This window comes from Fukomys damarensis, unplaced genomic scaffold (assembly GCF_012274545.1).
Source record: "Fukomys damarensis isolate Sample0158 unplaced genomic scaffold, DMR_v1.0_HiC HiC_scaffold_17, whole genome shotgun sequence".
NCBI classification, from domain to species: domain Eukaryota; kingdom Metazoa; phylum Chordata; class Mammalia; order Rodentia; family Bathyergidae; genus Fukomys; species Fukomys damarensis.
This window is the reverse complement of record NW_022900929.1, coordinates 60559517-60570220: the sequence shown is the minus strand read 5'-3', so window position 1 is coordinate 60570220 and position 10704 is coordinate 60559517. Positions and strand designations below refer to the sequence as shown.

The 10704-nt window shown below is 42.4% G+C and overlaps 1 protein-coding gene across 1 annotated transcript in view; it reads right to left on the bottom strand.

Moving 5' to 3' along the window:
* Positions 1-6196: 6196 nt before the first annotated feature.
* Positions 6197-10704, bottom strand: part of Sstr1 (somatostatin receptor 1) — a 6002-nt gene continuing 1494 nt past the window's right edge. The window contains exon 2 of the mRNA XM_010632650.2: positions 6197-10586. Coding sequence (XP_010630952.2) covers positions 9455-10586 — 1132 coding nt within the window. The 3' untranslated portion in view covers positions 6197-9454. The remainder of the gene's footprint in view (positions 10587-10704) is intronic.

The following is a 10704-nucleotide window of genomic DNA, read 5'->3' as shown; positions in this document are numbered from 1 at the left end:
TTTTTTTTTAGACAACGTTTTGCTAAGTTACCTGGGCTGGGCTTGAACTCAAAATCCCGTTGCTTCAGCCTCTCTGAATTCTGGGATTACACGTATGTGCCACTACCACCAGGCTGGGTCTCAGAGTTCCTGGGGCTGAAATGAGGAACTTAACACATCTTTTTTTTGTAGCAGAGTTTCTGACTCCAGTCACAGAAAAAGAATTCTCAGGCCACATTAGTAAGAGGTAAGAGAAGTTTTATTAGAGATTTTAGGGCTCACTCAAGAATAGAATGCAGGTGCTCAGAAAAGCTAGGCACCTTAGGAGCTAGAGTTGGGTCGGGTTAAGTGGTGTCCGTAGGTGGGTGATGCAGGATGTGTATTCCTACTGTCTGGAAGGTTGCCATGCAAGCATCTATGTGTGCTGTAAGTTGAGATATTGCTCCAATGCTGCTGCTTCCTTGCCAGAGCCCAGATTTTCAGGCTTATTGTCTTTAAGAATGTTAGTCTGAGCTTCTTAAAAGGGGGAATAACGTTTGAGGCTGCAGTTAAGTAAAATTTTAAAATCTCAGTTTCTTTGTTGTTTTTTTTTTTTGCACCGGGGATCGAACTCTGGTCTTTGCGCTTGCAAAGCAGGCTACCAAAACGCTGAGTTAAATCCCCGGCTATTTCTTTGTATCCTTTCTACTTAATTTTTGTTTCTTCTTTCCTACCTTACCATCATGTCCGAATCTATCATCTTATTTTAATATGTATGTACATGATGCCAACACCCTTATGAAAATATAATGTTTTTACTAATAGAGACTTCTAATTGTTTGCAAGACTCTGATCCACAGAGTGATTTTCTTGAAGTGGTGTTCATTCTGTCAGTTTTTAGCTCAAAATCCTTTAAACATTTGTGTTATATTTTTAATTTCCCAAATAAACAGCTTCATTAATATTCTTGATGATAGAAAAATAGTGCATAAATAAAAATATATTTTAATTTTCAAATAACTTGCACGCAAAGAAATGAGTAAGTGTTTGTATATTTAAGCTGACCAAAGTTAATTACATGACTAGATTAAGTACATGCACTTTAAAATCTGAGTCACCTCAACTCTATCATACAGAAAAAAATAAATAAATATATGCCATTATTGAGGTCTTGACACACACACATAGATAGATAGATATAGATAGATAGATAGATAGATAGATAGATAGATAGATAGATAGATATGCATGGAAGTTGTAGATAGTGCTTGTCTTATTTTATTTATGTTTATTTATTCTTATCCCATAGCATATCATTTATTATCTACTATGAACAGCTACAATCTCATTTTTCCTCTTGATATCCACTTTGTCACCTTCCCACTTCTGGGTCAAATTGACACTCCTAGGTGCAAGAGTGCATTGTATATCATCCTAGCCTAAGCAGCTCCTTAGGGTTTGTTAGTGAGTTTAATGGTAGATACAGTTGGGATGTCAAATTTGCTTTATCCTCCTTAAAAACTACTAAGTTGGTTTGTTGCTGTTTCATAGAAACCAGAAGATGCAAGAATCTAGGGTCAGAGACAAAGGACTTTATCACAAACGGAACAGCCAGAAAACAACATGATTTGTATCAGTTACCTTTACTCCCAATTGTCACAGAGATGATACAATTTGAGCCACATGGATGCTATGAAGCAGTAGGTTTGTATCACATCTGAGGGACGGTGACTTTGGGGAAACCACCACTTTACAGCAAGGAATACTCAAACCTTCTCTTTGCCCGTGAAAGCGACAGTACTTGATTATTCAGAACTGCTTGCTGCAAACATCCCATTGAAAGATCATTAAGGTAGACTGCAATTTTCCATGGGAGCTTCACAAATGTGACAGTCAGTGAGATGTATGGCCGGTGAAAGGTCCATGGAAGTTGCCTCCACAAACAAATGATCTCAGACGGTACAACTCAAAAGACTGTGCTCTGTTGCCTGTGAAATTTGAACCTGAAAAGATGTCATGTTACACTTTCTACATCTATCTTATAATTAATTACAGAGAAATATCTAGTCTGAAATGGGGACAGCATGGCAGAACAGAAGCTAGAGATGATGAGAAATGACTAAAACATCTTTCTTTTGGACTATGTGCCAAGTGAACCCTGAAGCCAGGTCTTTTCACGATTTTTCACTTATGTGACTACTTGTGTTTTCATTCATTAGCATTTATAAAACCTCTGAGTGATTTGGCCTTTGACATGCACTATGTGATCGCAGTAGCCCTGCTGGGCTCTGATGTAATAAGCAACGCAAAGATTAAATTGCTCCATGTCAAAACAAACAATGCAGACTCAAGTCTGCTGGTGGCAAATACTGTTCTCTTAAACCTCAAAGTGTTATCTCTCAAATTTTGTGTATGTTTGAATTATCAGTTTCTCCTTGGATCTGGTGAATCAAGTTTTTTGAAAGAGTATAAAGGGTACGCATTTTTTGCTATTACAAACTGTGCAGCTGTAATGCCCATCAGCTGGATAAAAAGATTTTTTTGTTGTTGTTTATAACATGGAGTACTGCTCAGTCATAAAGAATGAGAAACTGGAGACATTTATAGCTAAGTGGGTGCACATTGAGGCCATACTCTTAAGTACAATAAATAGGATGCTCATGTGTAAATACCATATTGTTTCTCTGGTGTGAGAAATTTAAAGTACGAAGAAGGATCGAAATGTGTAAGAGGTAATGTGAAATAGGGAGAAAAGCTCCAAAGGAAAGGGGAAGTGGGAGGGGCAGGGCAAAGGAAAAGGGGAAAGGAAAAATACAAAAGAAGGACAAAACAGAAACAGAGTCTTTGTAAACAGGGAGAGACGCAAGTGTTGAAGAGAGGGCAGGGGAATGGGGGGAAAATAAGAACCAAGATGTGTCTTGTGCAGGTACAAATTCCCAGTGATGAACGTCATCACATTGTCTATCTAAAATGTACCAATAAACTTAGTGAATAAAAACATCTTTAAATACAAATTTTTATAAGTTCTCTGGTGATTCTTATGCAGGGCTTATGGACCACTTGTGAAATGTTTACCTTAGACGATGTGATTTCAAGGACACTGATTTCTAATGTTCTGATATGATATTCTTATTTTTAAAATCTTGCTTCTGAGCATAAGAGAATAATATGTGAAGCCTTGTCAGTTACACACATCGTACATCTCTCTTCTGAGATGCTTACTAGAAAAGTGGGAAAAGTTAGAAAACACAGAGTCCTGAGCTAGAAGTAGAAATTGAACTTTAAAAGATAATGTGAGAAAAAGCATTGGTAGTTTCATTTTACCAATAATTACCTAAGAAATAACTTTTTAAATTACTTTGTGTGTTATGTATACGTATGTTTTAATCACAAATGCCAGAGCTTATGCATAGGGAGATTTGAGAGTCTTTTGAAAAAGACAAACAGTTATCTGCTTGGTTTGCTAGTCACAGTGGCTCCTTTGATATAAAGGAGAATGTTTAATTTACTTATTGATTTTGCATATAATGTTGCCATTGCTAATAATAGTAACTAGATTAATTTTTCAAGGGTAATAGAGACAGAAAGATCACACTGAGAGCTACTGTTTGTCAGTATTTAGTACACCCTTTCCCAAAACAGTCATGTAAGTCATGTGTGCTATTCTGCATTATTATCTTGCTAGCCTATTATTTCTTGAGTTGTCCACTCTTAAATTTAAGTTGACTTTTAAAATAGATTTTATTCCTGCAAAAGTCAGAACTACAGTGTCCTCTACATAACATTGTGCCTTCCAGGTGGAATCCAATACAAGGTAAAACTTTCTTAAATTCTTAAAGCTGGAAGTGCTTGTGTCTTTATCTGTAAAAGTTCCTGTCACATAGGACTGAGGAGAGGGCTAGAGTGAAACTTCTCTGAAGAGGTAAAATGTTACCTGATTGCATTTCTACTTCCCACTTCCTTTTATGTATCTCATTCCCTGAAAAATTGAAGACTTAGGCAATCTAGTATAAAGAGATATTTATTTTTGTTTTGCATTTATTATTACTCCAAATAACTGTGGTAGCATGCTTATTGTTTCAGCCTTAAATAGGTATAGTATTTCTAGCTTTTGGCTAAGATTGAGCTTGATATATATTTTGAAAAGAATGTACTTTATTATCAAAGTGAACATTTCACTAGAAGACTTTTATTTAAACTCACATCTCCTTTCAAGGTGACAGTCTTCTCTTCCTATAGTTTGACGAGCACATATTTTATTTCAGTTTGAACTGGTTACTTCAGTTCACAGCCCTCTTCATCCTTGCCGTTGCTTTGGAAACATCTTCCTTTTCTTTTATAGTTGAAATCAGAAGCTGGGCTGTATCTGACTGCTCCTAACAGTCTCCATACACACATGCTCCCTGTACTACTCTGTGTCCAGACAGTTAATAAAATAATAGGTGATCACTTGCAATGCCATCTCTGTGCTTACCGTCCTCTAGGAAAAGCACATCACAGTGCAGGACCTGTCTCCTGGATTTAAAGCCAACAAATGAAATTTATTGGATGAGAAGCATGGTATCTACCTGAACATGTGGAAGAGGTTCTCTTCAGTTCAGTGTAGCTCAAGACATCAGCAGCATAGACTTTGCAACTGTGATTTGTAAGTTTTCACCTCTGTAACAGTGACCACTGTGAACATCTCTCAACCAAGTCAGTGAAATAACTAAGGTCTCTGATGTGGTTGGTACTTAGGGATTAAAAAAGAGATCGAGCCACTTGTGACAAAAACATAACCCTAACACCAAAGAGTTTTTAAAGAAGCTTTATATAGAATCAATTTATTTAACATAGTTTTGAACTAGATTACAATTTTTTTAAATGCATTTTTCATGCCATTTTCCAGGGGAACTTCCTGCCATTTGTCTCAGGCCAAAGCAAAATACTCAACAATTGGTACAATGGTTAAAATGAACAAAGCTTCAAAGTTTTAAAACTATGATCCTTTGGGTGTCCTGTGAGAGGATGGCCTGGGAGCTACTACTCTGGGAACCCAGAGGTCGCTTATAAGTGAGATAATGGTTCACACATACTAAACTGACACATTATAACTTCCTCTATAAATCACGCTTCCTGGCAGTTTCTCCCTCTGAAATGTGAATCATGCTCTTAGGATAGGAGACTTGTTTTCAATGTAAAAATACAGGGAAATCAGGCATGTGTGCAGGTTTGGTGTGTGTGTGTTTGGTTAGGAGGTGAGGATTTGCTAAATACATTGTTCCTGCTATAGCATATGAAGAGCTAAGACTGAAGTACTCAACTTCTGTGGTTTTCCTCTAGGGTAATGGTGATACGGAAAGTGTGAAAAGTTTTACTAAGTGAAGTTGGCAACGCTAAAGAGAGAGATGCACTACAGACAGCCACATAAAAGGAGGGTGACAAGATCAGAGAGAGGAGATCCTGAGGGCCACCAATCCAAGCTACTTTAAATTTCAAAGGCTCACCAAGGGCTGCAGTAGCAGGCAGCAGTGACTCTTTGGCAGAGAATGGGGTAGGCTGGTGGGCTGTCTGAAGACTTTGGAAGACACAGAAGCAGGAAGTCACCAGGAGCCAAGGTGCTGCCCTCACCAAAATGAGAAGTGCTGTCACCGGCCCCGGCTGCTGTAGTTTCATCAAATGACACCCAGGAAGGAGCCAGACCCACAAGTGACCTGGTCTCAGAGAGCAAAAGACAGAGAAGTTGTTCTCCCAAGGACTCCTCTAATTCCTTTCTCCACCAGGATGTGCAAAATCTCCTCACTTTCCTTTCAAAGTCATTGTACAGATGACAAAGGAGCAAGAGGAAGCCAGGTGAGAGATTGTTCAAACTTATGGAAATGTGGAAATGAAGTTTTGAAATTAAAAATCATAGCTATTGAAATTATTAGTGCAAGGGCTAGAGGGGTAGCTCAGAGATAGAGTACTTGCCTAGCATGCAAGAGGCCCTGGGTCTGATCCCCTGCACAACTCAATAAATAAATAAGCAAAGGGCTAAGTTGGGTGTTATAAAGTGTGTTACTTCTTTTTTTTTCCTCTCAGCTAACCAGTTGGAAGGTACTTGGAATAATGTTTTAGATTCATAAAATCAAAAATAACAAAATGTAGAGGTTGAAGTTGTAGCTCAGTGATAGACATATGCTTAGAATGGACAAAGCCCTGGGTTCTATCCCTAGCACTAAATAAATAAATAAAATAAAATAAAATAAAACAAAATTTTGAAATTGTTCTCTTCGCCACAGCTAGGTTGGAAGTCTAATTTTCCATTTGTCACTCACTTTGCTACAGCTTTTTAAAAATCATAAAAAGACTGCAGTTCAGCCATCCATGTCACATTGAGATAATGGGTAGCACTCTATTAAGCTCGGAGTTATGGAGCATTGGAAGCCCCCCCATCGCACTCTGGTCCTAGAATTACTGCTGCTGTCATCTACTTGGGAAATACCTCTTTCTGTTCATTTTGCTGTGAAAATAAAACTACTGTAAAAATTAAAGTCTTTCAAAAATTCTTCCCTAGTGTCTTCTTACATTCTTCCAGGATGGAAATAGCCATCATTGAACAAAGCATAGAGTAGCTCCTTCTTCCCTTGTGTTACTTACATTGAAATCCAATTTTCCCATCTCTTGTAACCACTACACTCCACAACACTTTTAAGAAATAATTTTTCCATATCATTATCTTTTCTCCAGATGTAAATCAGCAATTACTTAGCTCCAACAACACAGTCTAAGGTCATAAATGAGGGCAGACAGTAATTTAATCTGTGAGTGATAGAGATATTATCTACTTGGTTTGGTGACAACAGAGTGCAAAGGAGGACATTGTTTCTTATTCTTACTGACTCAACTGTTTCCCTCCTCTCTCTCTCCCTCTTTGAATTAACAGAATTTTCTTTAAAGAAAATAATTGCAATATTGGTAAAATTTCCAAAGATAATCTGAAATCAAGCCTTGGTGTGTGTGTGTGTGTGTGTGTGTGTGTGTGTGTGTGTGTGTGCATGTTTCAAGTAATTCATTACAATTGTAAAATTCAAGCGCCAGTCAGAGGACTTGCAATAGCATCATACATCTGTTTATTTAGTTAGTATTACAATAACAGGTTAAAAGCACGAGATTTATATCCTGTTAATAGTATGATGATCAATATTTCAATTTGTAAATTCCACTGTTCTTAAACATTAAAAATCTATTTTCCAAAAGAGTAATAATATATAGTATTATTAAGGGACAGATCTAAACTTTCTGATTTCTGATCAAAAGCATATTTGTTCATTAGTTTAAATTAAACATTAGAGACATTTAATTCTTGTTTACTGCTTTTAGAAAAGCACAATGTTGAAGTAAATATACAGGAAACACCTTTTTCTAGAGTAAGTGCAACCATTGTGTATCATGTCAGCAAGGGAACCTGAGAATCCCAGATTATTATCTCCAGATCACTGTAATACACTCTAGCTTATTTCAAACTTCAAACAACAAACATGTATCTAGTGCATACTATGTACAAGCCAGTATACTAAGCAACACAAGAAATACAAAGAAGTAAAATTGTTGCTGCTTGCCCTGCTCAGATTTCCAATGTAGCTGGCAAGATTAAACAAAAACACAAATCATTTCATTTCTGATGTTCTCAACAAGTAGTGGCAATATAAACTGGATTGCAAGAATCATTTCTGCTGGAACCTAAAAGAAGTAGGGACATCCTTAGCAGTGATTAAAGTCTCTGAACTAGATTTCGCAGTTCCAGGTTGAGTGTTACTTGTACCTCAAAACCTGAAAGTTTTCCAGCCAGAATCACATCTATCACTGTTAGTGGCTCTACTTAGAATTGTTTCATGGACTCATGACAATGGGACCAAATAAACAAATGAAATATGAGTAAACACACACATATCCACAAACACACACACACACGCACACACACACACACACACACACACACACTAAAATCACATATAAGGTGGTGCTTTCCCTATGTATGTTTCCTGGAAAGCCAGGAGTTTGGAGCTTTTCACTGTGCATGGAAAGGAAGCTAGCTGCCCCCACTGTCATTTATTTATTAGTATTATAAGACAAGCAGCTACAGTAAGAAAAAATATGAAAAATCTCCAAATTTCACTGGGTACCAAGAAAATAGAAATACTAGAGGAGAGGATCAGAAAAGAGAGTCCAGCAGAGTGAAGGATTTGAGGAGAACTTGAAGTAGGGAGAAAGTGTCCTCCATTCGCTCCACTCTAATCCCTGGAGTTCCCAAGAAAACAAACTCCCAGATCTAGGCAAGGGCAGAAAAGGAAAGCAGAAACACATTTCCCAACACCACAAATAAATAAATAAATATTTAAACAAGAAAATAACTTATTAGGCACCACTTGAAAGGGAGCAGCCCTCACAGGCCAGGTGGACTGCACTCCAGCCTGCGGGCTGCGGCCACATGGCCACCTTTGACCAAGGCTCTAAGTTGTTATCCTAGACCTCTGCCCCACTGCCTCTAGAGACCTAAGGGGAGCAGGAAATCCAGTGTGCTGTGATTCTTAGGTCAGGTTGACTCCTCCATAAATTTGGGGAGGGAGCTGCTTTGCTTCAGGGTAGCAGTCTAGGAAAGTGCCCTGCCCCTGCCCAGCTTGACCCCAAGGCCAAGGAGAAAGGAATTTTGAAACTGGGAGCCAAGAAGGAGGGTGGCCTCTATGGCACACTCTCCAACCCAGGGATCTTCTACAAAGGCTTGTTCTCAAGCTCCTTTTTGCTCCAAAGGGGGTGAGGGGGTGGGGCCTGCATAGAGGCTGCCTGGGGTAGGAACCACAAGACCCCTCTGCCTCCAGCTCTGCTCAGGGTGGAGTGGGAGCTGTGGAGGGTCCCAGTGAAAAAGGATGCCCAGCTCATTTCTAAGTGGGTCCTCTCTCACAGTTTAAGTCTGCCTAGTTCAGGGTGAAGTCGACTTGCCTTAAAGTAAAACTCCTCAAAAGGAAAGCAGTAGTTCTCCACTCTCTGAGGAACACCAGGCAGAGTCTGGCCAAGGAGGCCTGAGCCAGCGCCAGGCCAGGTCTGGGGGCGAGCTGGGAACCCACCCACCCGGAGGGAACCTCGTGCCTACAATCTTGGCTCAGTTTAAACAAACAGAAATAACAGCTGGAGGGGATGCGGACAGGACCGAGGTGGTGGGGCCGAGTTGCTGATCTACACTGGCGGTGGGACGGTGGGGAAAGAAGGATTGACAGGTGTGGAGCTCAGAGGGATTCTGAAGAGTGGGCGCAGCCGAGAGGAGAAAGGACAAAAGTGGGAGCCTGAGAAAAAAGTGCTCAGAAAGACTTCCCGATTTATAAGCAGAGCTCTGGATTCTACCTCGGTCTTTGAGAGGCCTTCCTAGGGCCCTAGCCCCAGGGTACCCACACCCACCGCCCCCGGAGGCGGCCCAGATAACCTCGCTTTCCACTGCGCCTCCCACCCGGTCTTTCTCCAGCTTCCTGGCGCCGGCCCGCGCTCAAAGCGTAGTGACCCGGGAAGTGCAGGTGCCATTACGAAAGACGCCTCCGGATTCCAGGTTCTCAGGCTGGAAGTCTTCCACGCTGTAGGCGCGGCTCTTGAGGGCTGTGGCATAGTAGTCGACGGGCTCCTCCGCTGCGTTGTCCATCCAGCTGAGGCACAGGATGCGCTGGAAAGAGCGCTTGAAGTTGTCCGAGAGAAAGCCGTAGAGGATGGGGTTAGCGCAGCTGTTGGCGTAGCCCAGGATGACCGACAGTTGGCTCACCGTGGCATCGTCCTGCTCAGCGAACACGTTGACCAGCTGCACCACATAGAAAGGCATCCAGCAGATGACAAACACCATCACCACCATCATCACCATCAGAGTGATCTTGCGTTCCGAGCGCTTGCGCTGCTGCCAACCGGCCTTGAGGGCCACCATGCGCATCTTGGCTATGATGAGAACGTAGCACAGGCAGATGGCTCCGACGGGGAGCAGGAAGCCCATGAGAAACGTGTACAGCACGAAGCCCACGAGCCAGCGCTGGGCAGGCTCGGGCATGAGCATGTTGCAGGCCACCGTGCCGTCGCTGTTGGCCGCGGTGCGCGAGAAAACCACGATGGGCAGGATGACAAGCAGAGACAGCACCCACACCCCCAAGTTCACCACCTTGGCCACGGTGGGGCGACGGTAGCGGGCTGCTTTGATGGGGTGCACCACGGCCACGTAGCGGTCCACGCTGAGCACAGTCAGACAGTAGATGCTGGTGAACATGTTGACCGCGTCCACGCTGAGCACGAGGCGGCAGAGCAGGGCGCCGAAGGGCCAGTGGCGCAGCAGGGTGGAGGTGACCAGGAAGGGCACGCTGAGCATGAGCAGCTCGTCGGCGATGGCCAGGTTTAGGATGTAGATGTTGGTGGCCGTCTTCATCTTGGCATAGCGCAGGATCACGTAGATGACCATGGAGTTCCCGCACAGCCCCACCAGGCACACCACGGAGTAGATGAAGGAGATGAGGATGGCGCTGCCGTGGCCCTCGCTTAAGGTCCCGTTCTGGGACGCGTTTCGCCCAGGCTCCTCCATGCCGTCCGTAGCGCCGGCCCCGGGGCCCCTGCTGCAGCCCCCTTCACCGCAGCTGCCCGGGCTGGGGCTAGGAGAGGAGGAAGGAGAGGAGGCGGTGCCATTGGGGAACATCCCAGCTGAAGGGGCCGGTGGAGCTGCAGGCGCGGGGAGCTCTCGCGACCCCTCCGCCCGCGACCTCCCTGGGC